This window comes from Anarrhichthys ocellatus, unplaced genomic scaffold (assembly GCF_004355925.1).
Source record: "Anarrhichthys ocellatus isolate YVR2014 unplaced genomic scaffold, GSC_Weel_1.0 scaffold30, whole genome shotgun sequence".
NCBI lineage: Eukaryota > Metazoa > Chordata > Actinopteri > Perciformes > Anarhichadidae > Anarrhichthys > Anarrhichthys ocellatus.
The window spans coordinates 2,286,387-2,304,905 of NW_022280060.1; the positions used below are offsets into that span (position 1 = coordinate 2,286,387).

General features: G+C 40.2%; 3 protein-coding genes across 7 annotated transcripts; all 3 read left to right on the forward strand.

Moving 5' to 3' along the window:
• Positions 1-505: 505 nt before the first annotated feature.
• On the forward strand, positions 506-5,204 carry LOC116392639 (collagen alpha-1(XXV) chain-like). Of its 4 annotated transcripts, none has more exons than XM_031864313.1 (13): positions 506-1,459; positions 1,608-1,653; positions 1,851-1,904; positions 2,347-2,454; positions 2,686-2,739; positions 2,846-2,953; positions 3,202-3,252; positions 3,637-3,690; positions 3,818-3,871; positions 3,975-4,301; positions 4,385-4,438; positions 4,655-5,037; positions 5,176-5,204. In XM_031864313.1, the coding sequence occupies exons 1-10, from the start codon at positions 1,359-1,361 to the stop codon at positions 4,044-4,046; spliced, it is 702 nt and encodes a 233-aa protein (XP_031720173.1). In that variant the 5' UTR covers positions 506-1,358; the 3' UTR covers positions 4,047-4,301; positions 4,385-4,438; positions 4,655-5,037; positions 5,176-5,204. The 4 variants fall into 4 exon arrangements, with proteins under 4 accessions (XP_031720173.1, XP_031720175.1, XP_031720174.1 ...); XM_031864315.1 differs by lacking the exon at positions 5,176-5,204 and having other exon boundaries at positions 506-1,205; positions 1,406-1,459; positions 4,655-5,153; XM_031864314.1 differs by lacking the exon at positions 5,176-5,204 and having other exon boundaries at positions 4,655-4,900; positions 4,984-5,041.
• A 1,154-nt stretch (positions 5,205-6,358) lies between these two features.
• Positions 6,359-9,300, forward strand: LOC116392637 (collagen alpha-2(XI) chain-like). Its single transcript, XM_031864309.1, has 7 exons — positions 6,359-6,650; positions 6,835-6,999; positions 7,128-7,254; positions 7,355-7,461; positions 7,850-7,930; positions 8,014-8,211; positions 8,742-9,300. The coding sequence occupies exons 1-7, from the start codon at positions 6,525-6,527 to the stop codon at positions 8,892-8,894; spliced, it is 957 nt and encodes a 318-aa protein (XP_031720169.1). The 5' UTR covers positions 6,359-6,524; the 3' UTR covers positions 8,895-9,300.
• A 1,719-nt stretch (positions 9,301-11,019) lies between these two features.
• Positions 11,020-16,454, forward strand: soat1 (sterol O-acyltransferase 1). Of its 2 annotated transcripts, none has more exons than XM_031863829.1 (16): positions 11,020-11,139; positions 11,575-11,720; positions 12,446-12,504; positions 12,940-13,088; positions 13,264-13,323; positions 13,479-13,586; positions 13,719-14,004; positions 14,365-14,443; positions 14,565-14,649; positions 14,735-14,780; positions 14,880-15,009; positions 15,113-15,210; positions 15,303-15,401; positions 15,582-15,717; positions 15,863-16,008; positions 16,132-16,454. In XM_031863829.1, exons 2-16 carry the CDS (start codon positions 11,576-11,578, stop codon positions 16,207-16,209), a joined length of 1,704 nt encoding a protein of 567 aa, XP_031719689.1. In that variant the 5' UTR covers positions 11,020-11,139; position 11,575; the 3' UTR covers positions 16,210-16,454. The 2 variants fall into 2 exon arrangements, with proteins under 2 accessions (XP_031719689.1, XP_031719690.1); XM_031863830.1 differs by lacking the exon at positions 11,020-11,139 and adding an exon at positions 11,183-11,289.
• The last annotated feature ends 2,065 nt before the right edge of the window (positions 16,455-18,519 follow it).

Below are 18,519 nucleotides of genomic sequence, written 5' to 3' on the forward strand. Positions count from 1 at the left end.
ACTTGGTAATTCACTCGTGGTATACATTTTGCAATTTAATGTGGCGTTCACCTCGTTCAATTTGTTCTGAAGGGCAAGAGAGGTGAGGAGGGTCCAAAGGGGAAACAAGGCCGCAGAGTAAGTGATTTATTTCACTTATTAGTTTCACTGTAGTTTCTACACTATGAGTGCTACTGTATCTGATTACACATAAGTGTTTATGTTCTGTGCTCAGGGTGAGATGGCCATGCCTGGACCAAGGGGATACAGAGGATCTCCTGTAAGATGATTTCATTCAATCCAAACACATCCATTCATCCATTCACCCATTCATGCATGCATCCATCTGTCCGTCTATCCGTCAATCCATTCATCCATCCATCTATCCATCTATCCATCCATCAATACATGAATCCGTCCATCAATCCATTCACCCATTCATCCATGCATCCATCTGTCCGTCTATCCGTCCATCCGTCTATCCATCCATTCATCCATCCATCCATCCATCCGTCCATCCATTCATCCGTTCATCCATCCGTCCGTCACTTTTGTTTATTTCAGCATAGAATGCAAACATATTCAAGAGATATTACATTAGAAAGTGGTTGGTTTAAAATCCCCCTTTTAGAGAGAAAGAAGTCGAGCTGCACCAGCAGCCTTTTCAATGTGCACTCTGTCATGATGCTGCCTTTGTAGCTTCAGCTTTATGTCAAGTCTAAGTCTTGATCATATGCTTGCACCGTACATACTGTTAGTAGCATTTACTTTATTTTTTTAATTGATCATTGATTGACCACGTTGCCCTTCTTCTAATAGCTTTTTTGTAACTACAGCTACACTCCTTTACACTTCTGTGCACATGACACTTGTACCAGTACTTTGAACTCTACAATCAACAAGCTTACCTTACAAGATTATTTTTCCCTCTTTCCTTTCGTGTTTAAGTTTTTGTTAATTTTTTTTCTCCCAGAAAGCTTGTTTTTTGAGCTAATGTGGGTCTGTTAAGCCAGTTGAGACATTGTGAATGATATAGCTCATATACCCGAATAAACCTGACTTGACCTAACATTTGTCTAGATACACAGAAGGTTTAGATCATGTTTTCTTTCCTCCAGGGTGTTCAGGGCAACATTGGACCATGGGGTGAGGTTGGGCCCCGTGGCCTTTCAGGAGACCAGGGGCCACTAGGTCCAGTTGGCCTGCTTGGAGTTACAGGTTACCCAGTAAGTTTATTTTTATCCTTTTGTTGTGAAGTATAAACGTCATGTCATGAATGAGCTTTGAGTTTTAGTTTTCTATTAAATATATTTTAAGGTACACCAAACTCTAGAACCTACTCTCATCCCCAAGCTGAGCGTAGGTTATAGAGCAGGAATATGAAGTCTTTTTTGTGCAATTGTTGCTTTACTTTCTTTATATTTAGGGTCAAAATGGACCTCAGGGACCAACTGGATCAGCTGGTGTCAAAGGAGACAAGGTAAAGCTTTTATTTTACTGAGCTCTTTGGAACATGCTTCAGAAATGCTGTAAACAAGAGTAGCGTCGTGATGGAGCGGTCTGTGCAACCATTTCAGAAACAATCAGTTCAATGATTCATCACTCAGTTATTTCTGTCGCCTTGTCAGGGATCCAGAGGAGCTTTGGGGCAGGAGGGCGTTGCTGGTCTCGATGGTGAGGAGGTAGATTGATTAGACTGTGCTTGTCACAGATTTGATTTATATCTTTTCTTATTGAACTGAATGCAAAGACACTAAAATGTCTGATATTCTAAAACCACAGGACTAGAGGCTTATGCAGTCTGCAGGTTTGACTGAGCCTTGTGTTATGCGTGATCATGTGTACGAGTAACCCAGTGGTTTTGTGTTTAGGGTCCAGTTGGTCTAAAGGGACCCGAGGGGCCAGCTGGACAAAAAGGCCTTTCTGTGAGTTCTGTGAGATAAAAGTATTTACAAATGTCTAATTTGAACTGGGGATGCTGCCACCAAATATGCAAAATAATATTACGTCACTTCAATTAATAACCATGACTGTCTCCAGGGTTAATTTAGCTCAATGGAACTCTCTCACCAATTACAAATTTACAACAACTCTCTTGGAGCAGCTTGGATTGTGCAGACGTGTTTCTCTTTGGATTTCAGAGCGTCCGATTACAATGTATCAACCAGTCCATGGCTGCAAACATGCGTTGAAGTGCCAACAAAAACCTATTCAATACTTACATCTTCCGCAATCCAGCAGAGGGTGCTGCAGCATCCTCAGCACCACACTTCCCGTGCTTTGATTACACACACACACCCTGCATGTAAATGGGACATAAATGTATCAATCAAATTTTGGAAACCATTTGTTTGAATTACATTCCAGGGTGAAAAGGGAAACACTGGGCCTCCTGGACGGAAAGGGCCAAAGGGAGCTGAAGGCGACAGAGGCAACCAAGGGCCACAGGGAGCAATGGGGCCACCGGGGAAACAGGTGGATATATAAGACTGCATTTCTGCAGTATACTGGAATATCATGACAGTACCTTACATCCTTGTCTGTTTCTGCTCTGAAAATGCATCAGAATCATATTCAAAATCCAAAAGTCAGGCATCCCTGCAGCCACTGCACTTCTGAGACCCACTAGAGTGTGCTAAATATTTTTGAAGTTTGAATTAAAGCAGCACAATGTATCCCCTCTGCTCTGCCCCTGCTCTTTTGCAGGGATACAGTGGTTCAACAGGGGAGAGAGGAAAACAAGGAGTTCCAGGGCTCAAGGTCAGTCATTTTCGTTACTCTAACCTTATGCTGTAAAATGAATGTTGAAAGTTTTGTTAAGAGTCTAAAATGTGTAATGATGATGATGATGATGATGCTTTCACAGGGTGAGCCAGGTACCAGAGGTTCATCAGGCATGCTTGGACAGTTCGGACCAGGGGGCAACACTGGGCCCGCAGGGGCCAAAGGCCATAAGGGCCTCCAGGGACAGACTGTCAGTATCAGTTAGATCCTTTTATTAATGATGTGCAAAATTGTCTATGATGACGCTTAATGCTAATTATTATGAGCTTCATGTTGTCGTGGATGAAGCTTGCCTTATTTTGTCAGTATTGTGTGGCTACTATAATTTATGTTTGGATTCTAAATCTACTTGTGATTCAGATAATTTCATTCAAGAGATGCTAAATATTATATTGTTATTATAATAATAAACACTGTAAGTTTTGCTTCTCATTCCAGGGCCCCCCTGGCAGCTTAGGTCCCGCTGGACAAATTGGACCATCAACACCAGTACGTGTTATTTGACCTAATGTGGCATGAACATATTCACCAGATAATATTCAAGAGAAAGTCCACAATTATTATGGCATCATAAAAATGTTTGTGTTAGCTTTAATGCTCTGAAAGTTTCAAGCTATTTGCATCCAGGCCACCCTGATCTGTAACATGCACCATGAAGGTTTTAACCACTAGATGGCAGCTTCTTATGTTTAGTTACACTTCAGTGTCAAAGGCATGATGGTGTAAATTAAGATTGCATATACTGTGTATTAAACTGATTTTCATAAATTGGTTGCCATACAAAACAAATATGACTTAGCGTAATGCCTGATCTTGTTTTTTTAATTCTTAATATTTTTTTTTATTAATTTGACTTTATTTGTGTCTTTTCAGGGTTTGCCAGGCAAGAGAGGCGTTGAGGGCAAAACTGGAATCCCTGGACCAAAGGTGTAGTGTGCCATTTATTCTCTCTGATGCAGTGAAATGCTTCAGTGCTGCAAGTGTGATCTGTCCAGCTGACGGGGTTCACTTCATATATTTCATGTAGTTTCTGCTGTGTATTTGTACAATTCAGGGCAGTCACGGTGAGACGGGCAAGCTCGGCCTTCAAGGCATCCAAGGAGACATGGTGGGATGTTGTTACTATGTTGCGTTGTTGCATCATAAATCTGGTTAAGCATATTTAATGGTAAATGCATAAAGCTGTAACCGTCTCCATCTGTAATCCCCAGGGCATTCAAGGTCAAAAGGGTGCTAAAGGAGACCATGGGACAAGAGGCACAATGGTGGAGAAGCACATTTGAACTAAAAAGGATTGGGTTTGCAATGCACAGCCTTTTTAATTCGATCATTCGATGTTACTGAATGATCTTTTATTTTATTAGTTATATGTCTTCAGTAAATAGAGGTCTTGTTACGGTGTTATTTATGCATGTGACTGTGTCTTTTAGGGGACAGTGGGGAAGATGGGGATCATTGGCATTCCAGGTGCTAAAGGTCTACCTGGACCTGCTGGCCCTCCCGGTCTTCCAGGATTTAAAGGAATTCATGGGCCGAAGGTAAAAGAAAGCCATCGCTCATCTCAGATGAAAAAAATAAAACAGAAACAAATTGTCATAATGAAGGTTGTGTTTTTATAAAGGGAAAAAGAGCTCAGCCTGGAAGGAAAGGAAACAAAGGAGCTCCTGGAAAAACTGTAAGTTTGAATTTGAATTGAAATTAAAAAATGTTTTTTTTTCCATTCACACTATTTTATTCACACTTACTAAGAAATGCACTTCCCGTCACTTAATGTAAACATCCCGATCACTGTCTTTGATCTCTCTGTTGATCTTTCATTTTCATTAAAGGTTAAGTTTTACTCTAGGCCTCAGTGTTACATTGATCTCATCTAATGAAGTCCGTTTTGTAGGGAGATGAAGGCCTGCCAGGTAGACCAGGACCTGCTGGACAACCTGGAAAACCTGCAAGTATCCCTTGTGACAGATTCAATACACACATTGCAAACCCCAAAAGTGATGATAAAGTTGTATTTTAGCACATCAAAAGTTCAAGTGAGGAATGTGTTGACGATTGGTTTCTCGTCTTGTGATCTTGTTCACAGGGCTTAAGCGGTTTGGATGGGTTACTAGGGGTTGAGGGTAATGAAGGTGATCCGGTAAGTAAAAATGTTGCATACTGCAATTTAGTCTGTTGTTCAACCTTAAACTAAATTCACTCGCTCCCCTGCTCATCCCAAAGGGGGATATAGGTTTCAGAGGAGCTCCTGCATCTCCTGGCAGGCCCGGCAAAATGGTAAGCTCCAAAACAAACGTGGATAGTGTGCAACCCATGCAAAACCGTGGGGATATACACTTATTCATAAATATCTGTTGTAGTTTGGCCTACAGATTTGGGATATTAAATACATTTAAAACATGTATTCTTGTATAGGGAAAACCTGGATATCCTGGGATCAGGGGAAACACTGGAGAACCAGGGTTTAAGGTACATATGTGTATACTTCATATGTGTACATAATTCATTAATCTAGTTCACTGTGCTGCTATTTAACGTGTGTCTTACGGATGTCCTGTTGTGTCTCTCAGGGTAAAGCTGGACCAAAAGGAAAAAAAGGACCACCTGGACCAATGGGGCCAAAGGTAAACAAGTTTGTACGGCAGCATAATAATAAGATCACTAAAAGACTATATACCTCTTACCGTAAACATCTGTCATCACCGCAGGTCTTGATACAGGGTATTCCAGGACTGAGAGGAGAGAAGGGCAAGTCTGCAATTAGTGGTCCGAAGGTAAAAGTCACACACACAGTATTCCACCTCTCTTCACCTGGTTGAGACAGGTTTTCTCTGCAAACATTTAGCATTTTAACATTTAGGATATGTTTTTACTTATGTTGTATTTATTTCATACAGTTTATAATTCCCGTGAGGAGTGCTTCTGCTGTCTTGCAGTTTTTCACATTGCTTCGTCCTATCATGTTTCTGTACGGTATTCATTCTACTCATCATCCGCTGGTGTTGAAACTGTTTGTAAGCGGTGGAAGGTTGTTGCATGAGCCAGGGAAGAACCCAAATCATTTTGGAGTGGAGCCGAATCACTGGGCAGATACACAATTATGAATCGTCTGTTGCATAGCTTCAGGACTGTACAATAAGCCAAACCTTTTAGAAATCTGGCTAAATTACAATCACATTGCTCATGAATCATGTACATGTTGTGTGAGAAGCAGTTTTTAACCCGTTCTCGTCCTTCATTTCTTCCCCTATAGGGTCTCTCAGGTGACATGGGAATGCTGGGACCAATGGGGCCACCCGGGCTTAAGGTTGGTTGAAGTGATTTCAAATATGAAATAATTTAAATTCAAACTAGACATAATTCAAGTTGGTCTAAGACAACTGTAAATTCATTTCATTTTAGGGGAATCCTGGTTTGCAGGGGCTGAAAGGTCAAAAAGGTCATAAAGGAAAGCAGGTACGTTGTGTTTTTACTTTTCTTTTCACGTTGTTTTTAGCAGGTAGCAAGGTTATTAATCAACTGACTGATTTTGACAGGGGCATGCCGGTCCTCATGGTCCACGTGGGCGAAAAGGCTTCCTTGGACTCACTGTACGTTGATTTGATATTCTGCTATATAAAATAGTGACTGGAACATTTTATTGAAGTTATGTCTGTTCCGTCTCTGTCACAGGGCCAGGTCGGAAAGAAGGTGAGAGATTCTTTGTTTATGTTTGGTTATCACTTTACAAGTTTGTGTGTCTTCCTGGACCTGGTCTGTTCACGATGCTTTGTAATTTCGGTTCAATCGAAAAAGTCAGCAGCCTGACTGTGTTTGGGCCTTTTCAGGGAGTGAAAGGTGTCCAAGGCCGGAGAGGAACAAAGGGAGTAAAGGGCAAGCGTGGACCTCCAGTAAGACATTTTACTCTCACAATATAAGTAAACAAATTAAAAAAAAAGGTTTGACATGATCAACATAGTTAACTGTAACATACTGCTAAGTTAAAGATCCATTAGAAGCTTGATGGCTGTGAATACTGCTCATTTGCTATGAGGTTTGTACCGTGCTCTTAAAGCAAAGCCATTTGTTTCACAGGGGAAACCAGGTGCACCTGGTGAGCGCAGGCCTACACAAAGACAGGGATCTAAACCTGACCCAAAACCGGGTCAGGACAATGCCCTGAGGCCCAAAACCAGCACAAGATCAAAACTGAAAAAGGTGCCATCCAGTCTCCTGAAGCAAAGTGGAGGACCACAAAAAGTTTGTACAAGCTTTCTTCTCATACACACTTTACTTACACAATGATCCTGTTTTGTGTTAGATTATGTTTTATATTGTTGTATTACTTTGGTGGTTGAATGACCGAATGATGGATTCCTCTGTCGCAGCCAAGGCCGATGTCCAGGAGGTGGTCTGAAGTAGATGAGGAAACCTTCAGCCAGCCTCAGGGAACCAAAGAGGACCCTGCCACCACCTGCTACGAGCTGGGACTCATCCACACACATCTGAATGATGGTGAGGGTCTGAAAAGGTTCATATGTAAATCTGCTTTTGACGATACTCTGTATCCTAAATCAGTGTGACTGATCAGACACTCAATTTGATTATCTTTCAGGTTACTTTTACATGGACCCCAACCAAGGCTGTCCCTTTGATGCTGTGAAGGTGTTCTGTAACTTCACAGCAGGAGGAACAACCTGCATTGACCCTTTACAGTCTCCGGTACACTATCTGTCACCTACAAAGGGTTAACATTAGCAGGTTTAGGGCTGTGAGGAATGGGCTCACTTTCTAGTTCTTCCTCTTGTTTTCAACCACAACAACATGATATAATGCTTTTACATAAGAGCATAGATAAACAACATACCATTAAACTGGTCAGATGGGATCTCCTCAATTCCCCACAGGAATGATTTCAAATGTCTTAAAAATGTGATGAGATGTTTGCAATTCTAATAGATATTTCAGCAGATTTCAGGTGTAGGAATTAGCATACATCAATAAAAATAAATAGTAAAATAATAAAAAGATTTTTTTAGATTAATGTTAAGATACAAATAAAATGGCAGAAAGGATTGCTTTAAAATATTGCTAATATTCTGTTCTTTAGATTAAATTCAGTCGGGAACCAGAAATGAAGAAATCGAAAATGTCTGTCCAGTGGTTCAGTCAGCAGCACCGTGGAAACAAGGTAACATTGAGGAACATTGAGTGCCTCTAACACCAGTGAGCCATTTCCTCAGACTTGAAATGAATGATTTCTGTCTCTGATAGTTTGATTACGCTGGTGTGGATGTCGTCCAGCTGAGGTTTCTGCGGTTACACAGCCACACATCTTTCCAGCACATGACTGTCAGCTGTACAGCAAACCGGAGAAGAACTAATTCAGCCAATGGGATCCTTCACATCCTGGGAGACTCTGGCAAAGAAATCATTTCCCACATTAGCACGGTGTCCGGAAAAGGATGTGAGGTAAGATATACAAAACATTTTGTTGTATTCCAAAACACCATTTCTTTCAGCTTTCTCTAGCTGTAAAAAATATATATATAAGTAACATGTTAGTGTTACAGCGATGTGTGGAGGGCATCTCAAGTAAAGAAACAGAAAAACACAAATTGGGAGGAACCATAGACAATACTGATGTTGTACTTTGTGTCAAACCATTTCTTTTTGGGTTAAAGAAAATACCAGATTGCAAATTAGTATAAATCAGTCAAGTGGTACAAGTATGAACAAATCAAACACTATCTGAACATGGCATGTTCTTCCTGTATTCACACTGAATGTCCTATAAATGTTATATAGAACAAAATAATTGAATTAATCAATACAAGTTTTTACATTGTTTGTAGATGTTCTATGCCACTCTTTCCCAAAGACTGGGTCCCGAAAGGAAAAAGGTTGGGGACCCCTGTTCACGGCTACAAAAGGAATCCTTCCTAGCTGTGCAATATGCTAAATTGTTCTCTTCATGTCTCTTCTGTCTGATCATTTTGCAGGTGGAGGTGGTTGTGACGGTTCGCGGGAGCACGGAGCTCCATCGAGGTGATATGGAGTTACTTCCTGTCAGAGATCTGGGTGTAGAGATGAGGTCGTTTTCTCCCCTTGTCTCTGAGATCACTGTTGTTTTGGGGTCCCTCTGCTTCTTGTGACCTATGAGGAGTGTGTGTGTTTGTGTGTGTTCCTGCACGATGAACTGTAAATATCTCTTTTATGTTGAAAGTAGGGATAAATGATGTCACGGTATTTTACATGAACTATTTTGTCAGGATTAATTTGGTCTTTGCTGTACTGTTTTTTGTTTATATTTATTGAATTGTTAGATGTTATCATATGAAGCATTAAATAAATAGTTTTGAAATGTTTATGTAGCACCTGATTTTATGAGTGTTTGTATCACAACTCAATTTGTGTCTCAATCATCCTCACAGGGGGAAGATATGCAGCACTATCAAAATAAAATGATGACTTTGAACATGTGAAATGAAATCGGGATATGTGCATCTGTTGAATTTTTTACGTAGCCTGCCTGTACCATACAGTAGATGGTCAAAATAAAATGGATACATTCTTGAATTTGGATTGTAATTTTTGCTGTTTCCTCTGTGATCATTAAGCTGTACAAATACTTTTTTATGTAACTACAGAATGTGTAGTTTGAGATCTAATGCCAATCAAATTAAAGTGTTCCACTTATGACACAGAACATGCCAAGCTGTCATGTCATAATGGAAAACACAATTACCCAGAATTCACAACGATAGTTAAATGTTTTTATGTTTGCTTCCTTCATTGTGTTTAGAGGATGAGTTTTAATGAAATACTTCTCAAGAGTTCAAGTTCAAGGGTGTTCAAAAGCAAATGTTCCCATTAAATATGTTGAACATAGGAACATTTAAAGATAATTTCTTACGACTATTTTGATTGTGCACAAGTCAGAACACATCACAAAGTGGCGTTGCTGTGACAGTAAAGGCCTGCAGCCAGGCAGCTGAAATGGCCTGTGTCACAGAGTCTCTTCCACCAGACTATGCAGAATTGTCCCATTTGCCTTTTACCACATGCATATTAAAACCCCCTACCCCTCCCTCACAAATTCACAAAAGATCCTTTTTTTGGTCATTTAATCTTGCACATCACAACTGAAAGCAAATCGGTGGTTAGATTTGCCCACAGTCGGGAAGGTTGTCAGTATATTAGATGATTGAGTTGGTAGTGATTCTTATAAATGCAGCCCTGTGTCTTTGCAGTTAATTGTATTGGCCACACTCAGCTCATAAGGCCAGTTCAATTTAGGATGTACGATGCTTTACTTTCTTGCTATTTAAACTATATTTCAAATCAGTATGCCTTTATTAGAATAACTTTACTCTTGCAGTATTTATTTTGTTGAGTATGAGATAATCATGCACATATGAATGAAATGTGTAATTCAATTGTTTTTGATTTTCCTGTGTTACTCATCTTTTCCATAAGTGGCTTTCCGTTTGTGACACACTAAATTTTGCAACAGTTTTATTAAGTTGATGTTTTCTACTTATGAGGTTTTAAAACTTTTTTCTGGATTTGAGAAAGTAGCTTCTATATTTTATGCACCTCTGAATTTAGGGAGAAAAGAGGCACAGCAGGCAATTGCCACATTGCCTCAGACATATGGTAATTTGATAAATTTCAACCTTTTGGGGGAATATATTCCAATAAGGTACAATATCATGTGATATGATAAGTTCAGTCATGTATCAAAATGTAGTTTTAAGGCCTTCATTATTTTAACTGAAAGTGTGCCTACACGGTGTCTATTCCTGAACTCAGTTCCAAAATACAATTTATTTTTGTTGTTGTTGATCAGTCGGCATCTGTCCCTGTCAAATAAACCAATAGAATAAATAAAGTAGTGTTTAACTAAATTACCACACAGCAAACCAGGAGCCATGTCATAGTTCAGCATACAGTGTGAGTCATGTACACACTGCACAATCAGTGGGAGTATTCATATATTATATGTTAATAGTCGTGTGTAGATACTTTTAACTGCTCGGCCAGTGTCTGGTTGATTGTGTGGTTATTACAAATAGTAATTCTAAAAGCAAATTATTTTTAAAAATGTGATGTTTTTTATTTATTTTTTGGTTTGCATGCAAAGTTTTTTGGATTAGTCATCAAGCCCACTGATCAGTCATTGTCTAATGTCAGCGATGGTCAACATTGTGGGCGTTGGTGACGTCAAAAGGAGGAGAGACTTTTCGACCAATCAGCGTCGGCTGCCCTGCTCATCATCTCCTCTGGTTACACAATGGGGAAGGTGAGCAGCAGCCCGGACTGTTGTGATTAAAGGAGTTTCAACTCGGCGTCGTCGGAGGTCGACCTACCAAGAAGAACACACCCGGTCGGTTTGAAGTGAGTACGTAACCAGGAAGTCGGTGGAGAGCATTTTTAGATTTCCTTCATCGGTTTCCGCAAACCTGTTTCCGCAGCTAACGTCAACAAGTGGGCTAGTTTGACTAGACCTCAGTGCTAGCAGCCAGGAAGAGGCTCCACTTAAACCAGGTGTTTATGTGTATTTAGCTCATGAATGAACCGCCGCCTGTCACGCTGTCTCCTCGGCTATCAGCTGATTGGGAGCTAAATAAACTGTTAGCCGTCCGTCTCCCGCGTGTGTCCGTGTCATGTGAGAGTGATTTGATTCTCAACTCTGTTCAATTTGTTTGTCAGTCCGCATACTTTGCATTCTCACCCATATGGTGGTGGCATGCGCTTCCTGTATGTGTGTCCTCGAGACGCGGTATTTTTTACTTTGGTAATGTTGCCCCTGATTTTTGTTTTTTTCTTTAGAATGGAGAGTGGAGAGGACAGTGTCCTCCGCTGCAGAGCCGTCCCTCAGACGCTCCCCTTCCCTGATGTAGACAGCTCTTTGAATAAGGAATGTCATCAGGGTGAACACCAGCAAGCCAATGGAGGTAACCACGTTACCAGCAATGGTAAGAAAATCTCTATTTGCATTGTGCATGTTGATTTAACCCCAGTCCAAAATATGAATTTCAATTCCAATGCATTTGCCTGGATGTATTAGTCACTGAAGACATGCCATGTGTTGATGCGTGTCCTTTTAAGCAGCATGATGTGCCCTGTGGTACAGTTAGTTAACCAGGACAGTCTAACTGTGAAACTTTGGAAAACTCTTCTATGTATTTAGAATAAAAATGCTGACCACTTCTTTGGAAGGTGCAAAAAGTTGTGATAATGTCATTCATCATGTTCAGTGCCTTTTTTTTTCCCTTTGCTCTACTGTAGTCTACAGATGGGTGGAGCGCTTCTGCTGCTTGTCCCTGTTTGTGTGATCGACATTAAACTCTCCCAACTTGTTTGTCATCAGACGGCTGTCGAGTCTAATAACCTATCGTAACCTTAACCCCAGTAGTCAAATAGATGACATAGGTGTGGCTTACATTTACCAGGTGGAGGCGAGGTAACCTGACAACTCTGTTGTTCATTTAGATGTGTCCTGAACACTTGGCTTGATAATGATATTGGAGAATTACAAAGCAGCATGTTGCATAAATTTTTTTTTTTTATTTTATTTTATCATATGCTCAGACTGTTTCCTCCCACAGTCCAACCGCATGCAGCCAAAGTTAATTGCTGACTATAAGCGGTTAAAGATAATGGATGGATATGCTCAGTGTGTTCTCGTTTGCAATTTCAGGAACAATTGAAGTGGAACAGGTGATCAGCAAAAAGCTACAACTGAAAAGAAAAGCAGAGGTTAGTAAGTCGGTAATTTAGGTTAAGAAAAGGCTCAACCTGCATGTTGGAATGGGGCACTTAGAATGTGATCTACGGTTTCCTCCAGTTAATGTTTATTCTGTCATCCTGCCCTCAATCAATATTTTAGTTTAGATTGACACACTGCCATATAAAGTACATTTTAATGCATTTGTACAGTATATTTCAGTCACTTTACTTGTTGGGTTTATTTATGATTTAATGGGTTCTTACACTTTGTAGACATTTCGATATGACCTATTTAGCTAATGCTTATATCCAGAGCAACTGCTGATGGGTGTTTCAGTGGGTTCAGGGACACTTGAGAAAATGTTTTTTTCTTCTCACCTTTGACCTCAAAATATTCCACATTTATCAAGTGCTTGCAGACCATGAATGATGACTCTTCCATGCGTCTTTTGCTCTGTTGCTCAGTTCCTGAAGAGTGACCTGATGCATCAGTTTGACAGTCAGGTCAATGACTTCATGGACAGTCTCATCGAGGAGTCGGCCATCCTGGAGCCTACGCCTGTTCCTGCTGCCTTCTCACCGCCGCTGTCTGACAAGGAGAGGAGCAAACTCGGGTGCTGCCTCGCAACTCCTACCAGCCTTTCAGAGCAAAGTTGCACTAAAAACCAGATGTGTGGGGTTTCAGCACATAGGACAAACTTTTCCCATTGCTCTCTTGGTCATACACACACTGTTTTCTCTCAGGAAAATAGATTTGCTGGTCACCGATGTCTCTCTGTTTTCTTTTAGCCATTTCCGGCCTCCTCATGGCCAGGGCAAGCAGTTTGTCAGTCGCCGGTCCCTCTTAGAGTAAGGTGACACACTGATCGTAAAAAGAAATGCAAATATTGTAATGAAACATTTGTTTGATACGGTGCACTTCATTGATATTTCTGCTGCTTAAAGATTGTCAACATCAGTGTCGCGGTGCCGATTCTAATCGCCTGCTGTCTGTTTTTCTGCAGTGAGCTGTTTGAGGTGAACCACATCAGGACTATCTACCACATGTTTATTGCCCTGCTCATCATCTTTATCCTCAGTACACTGGTGGTAGATTTCATTGATGAAGGCAGGTAATGTAGAAAACTGCTAATGCCTTATGATTATATTCAGCTTTTGTTGAAGTAATCAGTCACTTGGTCAGATAATCTGTCTTGAGCAGAGCCTTGAAGTTTCTCCTCTCTACTTTATCTCCTTCGCCTCAGACTGGTGCTGCACTTTGACTTGCTGGTCTACGCATTTGGACAGTTCCCTCTGGTGGTGTGCACGTGGATCTGCATGTTCCTCTCTGTGTTGCTGGTTCCTTACTCGCTGTTTTACCTGTGGGCGCAGACCCAGTCTGGGTCTTACCCTCACCCCGGGTTGTACAGTTGGCTGTTTGGCTCTGTATTCCTGCTCTACCAAGCTGTGGGTGTGGGGTTCCTGCCTACATATGTGGTGGTGACCAACAGTTTCCCGCCTGCATCGTGCTTCATCGTCATCCTGGAACAGGTAGAGGACAGATCCGGTCCACAGTTAGTGTGTTGCATTAGAATCGGAAACAGTTTGCACATACAAGGAATTTGGCTTGGTGATTGGTGCGTGACAATAAACACAGTTCAATAGTATAAGACATTTAAAAATAGAAAATATGAAAATTTACAATAGAATATGATAAACAAACAAGTCTGTTATTAAAGTCAAGTGTATGTTTAAGTGAAGAGTTGAGCAGGGATGTGTAGGCTGTATTTCTTGACTTATGTAAATCTCTTTCAAATACCTTTTGGAATATATGTAAATTTGCCTTTCCTTAAATTGACTCTGTGGAAAAAGTTGTAATAGCTGCTGTTTTTGTTATTTGTCTAATTCCAGGTGCGTCTAATGATGAAAGCCCACTCCTTTGTCAGGGAGAATGTACCAAGAGTCCTGACCTGGGCTAAAGAAAAGACCAGTATGTCCCTTTGATTTTCTGTATATCAATGTGCAGTTCTTATTTGCTGTTTCGTAAAACGTCTTTCTTACCGTTTCATTTTGTCTTTATGTTGATCGGCAGTCTTTCCTTTCATCTTTAGGCCCCAGCCCAGTGGTCCCTCAGGTCTCTCAGTATCTCTACTTTCTGTTCGCACCTACACTCGTCTACAGAGACCAGTACCCCAGGTGAACGCTCCTTCTCATTGTTTGGGTCTTTTTCCATGCAGTAGCTCCATGCGTTTGGTAAAACCTTGTGTGTCACTTAATGCAGGAACCCAGTGATCAGATGGGGCTACGTAGCCACAAAGTTACTTCAGGTACCAACCTCTTTCACATTTATTTAAAATTGCAAGCACAAGATGTATTGTCCCTTTTTTTTTTTTTCTCTGACTATTTCATCCGTTCCCACCCCACAGGTGCTAGGCTGTATGTTTTATGCCTATTACGTGTTTGTGCGGCTGTGCATCCCTCAGTTCCGCAGCATCAGTCTGCAGCTGTTTGACCTGAGGGCCATGGTCCTCTGTGTCTTTAACTCCATCTTGCCAGGTAAGATCAGCCATCCTCATCCACAAATACCCTTTCATTCACCCCTTAGTCTCACTCAAGTCTCAAAGTAAAAAAACATTTGTGCGTCTTTCTTCATTTGCAGGAGTGTTGATTCTCTTCCTGGCGTTCTTTGCCGTCCTCCACTGTTGGCTTAATGCTTTTGGTGAGATGCTCCGATTTGCAGACAGGATGTTTTACAAGGTACTTCATCTGTCGCTGCCAGCCAGATTAAACTATAAATTAAGTTCCTATGTTGTACTTTACGCTTGATTTCATTGATTTTGACATGACAGGATTGGTGGAACTCAACCTCTTTTGCTAATTACTATCGGACTTGGAATGTAGTGGTCCATGACTGGCTGTACTACTATGTGTACTGGGACTTCCTGTGGGTGAGTGGTTTTGCTGTTAATACTATATGTATGTATGTATGTATGTATGTATGTATGTGTGTGTATATATAATTTATTTTTTAAAGAGCACCAGCTGCATTCTGTGGTTGGTCAGGTTTATAGGGATTTATTGACTATTTTGTAATGACTTTCCCGTTCTCTTCTTTGTTGTCATTCCAGATTTCTCAGAAGCGTTTCAGACCGGTGGCCATGCTGTTTGTGTTCACAGTGTCTGCAGTGGTCCACGAGTACATCCTTGCAGTCTGCTTTGGTTTCTTCTATCCCGTCCTCTTCTGCCTCTTTATGTGCTTCGGAAGTAAGAGACAACATCCAATACATATTATTATTCTGTCTGTGTTATGACGCAAACAATAATGTGGTCGAATTATGTCTCTGTGCATTTTATTTTATTTTTTTCCATTATGCTCTCACCCTCATCTTCATTTCTCACCCTCTCACAGTAATGTTCAACTTCATTCTGCATGACCAAAGGAAAGGTCCCATCTGGAACATAATCATGTGGACGTCCCTCTTCCTGGGCCAGGGAGTCATAATCTGTCTGTACTCCCAGGAGTGGTATGCCCAGCGCTACTGCCCTCTGAAGGAGGTAACACCGGCAGCATTGCTTTGTGTGCAGTAATTCAGCTGAAAGTTAGTTTTTGCTTTGCCAACCTGGAGCATGAACAAAGATTTAGCTTCATAAGTTGTTGTTTTTGTTTTTTTATTTCAGCCTTCATTCCTTGAGTTACTGAAGCCTCGCTCCTGGAGTTGTCAGAGAGGCCTGATGGAGGACTCTGATAGGCTGTGATCTACGTTTGGACGACTACTGAGGATCATCACTCATCAGAATACATCCGACCAGCCTTTGTGTTACTGTCATCATTTCTGATCTTTCTAGTTTGTTTTGTTTCAGTGCCAAAATGTTCTGTACTCTAACAGAAAAGTCACAGTAATGCCTGACATGTTTGTTTTATGTTTTCAAAAACAAACCCTACAAAATTACAAGTTCACATAAAATCCCACGTGAACTCTTATATTTTCATTTACCATTTATTGTTCGGATGTACTGCCATTCCATTTGCCTCGATCAACTGTAAAACCTTGTGCCAATATGACGTGGCAGCGTAATACAAACAAATACACTTTACAAACATCAGTCACATATGCAGTAATGGTTAATGTTTAACAAAGTCTGCAAATACAATTTCAGAATGTTCGGAAAACCTTTCAATGTTATTTATTTTCACTGCCAAAAAGATTTATTTTGAAACATGGTCGATGTTTTGTGTAAATATGAGGAACTGTGGCCTCTGTGTTATGGCTTCAAGGTTGCAGTTCATTTCTCTGAAGAGGAAAATCAGGGTGGCTTTGGACACATTGATGTAGTTGGGGAAATTATTTTATAGTGAATCTGAAACGATAGAAATAAAAAAAATCATGATACTAAACTTCAGAAAACATGGTTTTACAAAATAGAGATGACAATTATGCTGTATGGAGGTAATATATGCTGACTGCAGAATGTAATCTTTTGATGGTTTGAATATTTTTAATTGAACTAGTTTGAACATACATCTAGCGTCAAGGATAGAGTTTCCTGTGAACTTAAGTTATGTTTTAGTTTGGTCATGCCCAATGTGAAGGTGAAATCACTACAGAATAACTTTCTAACACAAATGTTGCAGCTGGCTGCTAGAATGTTATAAGATTGAAATAGTAATGATGCTTGATAAACAGTTGGGGCGATGGATTGCGTTGTCCGATACCGAGTACATGAAATAACAGTGTTTTGTTGTTTGAATCATAAACATTTTTACAGAACAGTAATCTCCATTTCAAACTAATGGAAGAAGGAATGTATGTGCTCAGTGGGCTTTTATTTCCGGTGGTTTTGAAACTGTGCTTACACATTGGTATTATTTTGAGGAAATCACAAAGTTAATGCAGTTATTGTTGCCAATCCTGATGTATTTCAATGCAGGGAGACTATATTTATACTTGTGAATACTTAGACGCACAATATGAGGTAAAAGTCGGCAATGGAAAATACAGCACTTCCAAAAAACCTTATGACCACAAGGTGGCAGTGTATTAAAGGATTTTATTTTTGATTCTTTCTCGGCGCAATGTGGCTGTGAATTGTGTTCAGGAGCAAAGTCTTCTTCAGAGTCCCTTACAAATTGTATATCACCAAACACAAGTACCAGCAACTTATTTTTTAAGTATGTACAGATAATAGAACTATTGGAATGCGCTGTGGTACTTTCTACTCAGTGACTCTTGAGTATTCCACATTTGACTGAAGCCTTTATTTTGCTTTATGCCTTTAAGATTTTGGTAATAAGGATACTATTTATAGTAGTTAAAAGAGCCAACCTGGAGACATTCATTTATTGAAATTAGATATTTATTTTTGGGGAGTGGAGCTGCCTCTACTGTGATATTTGTGTTCCTTTTGATCTTTTTCTTCTGGCCTTGAATATCATATGACAATGTTATGAATGAGTATGTTCTGCCTCCTGATGTAGACGAATGTCCGACACATTCTTTAAAGACCAAAGTATACGAATAAAAATGAAGTATGTTCCCTTTACCTCTTTAATTCAAGTTCATCTTTTATGAATGGGTTTTATACAATAAATGTTGTATATAATGGACAGTTTGCCAATGAATTAGTAATAAAAGTATTATTGTGGAGCTGATTTGCACATAATCAGATATAATACATGAGTTAAGTACTGTTAAGTACTTCTGTGGCTGTATACAAGTGTATACTGTCTATAGAAGGTGTAAAATGTACAAATTTTATTATATTATTCATCAGTATGATTTGCACTTATGAGTCCAGTTATACTGCTGATTGACTACTGATGTCTGTCTGACATCTGCAGAGTATATTTATTAAAATAATTGCATACCTATACAGGCCATATTGTTTTAGTTACAGTTCTATAGTGCAGATCATTTCAAACAATGTATTGAAGCACTGATTGTTTAATATTAACACTCTGCACTGGTTTGATAAAACAATAGCCGATAGTGGTTTTCTCAAGGACGCCAGGATCACGTCGGACCCCCTCGCCCCCCGCTGGAGAACTGTTGGGACCCGGTTGGTGTG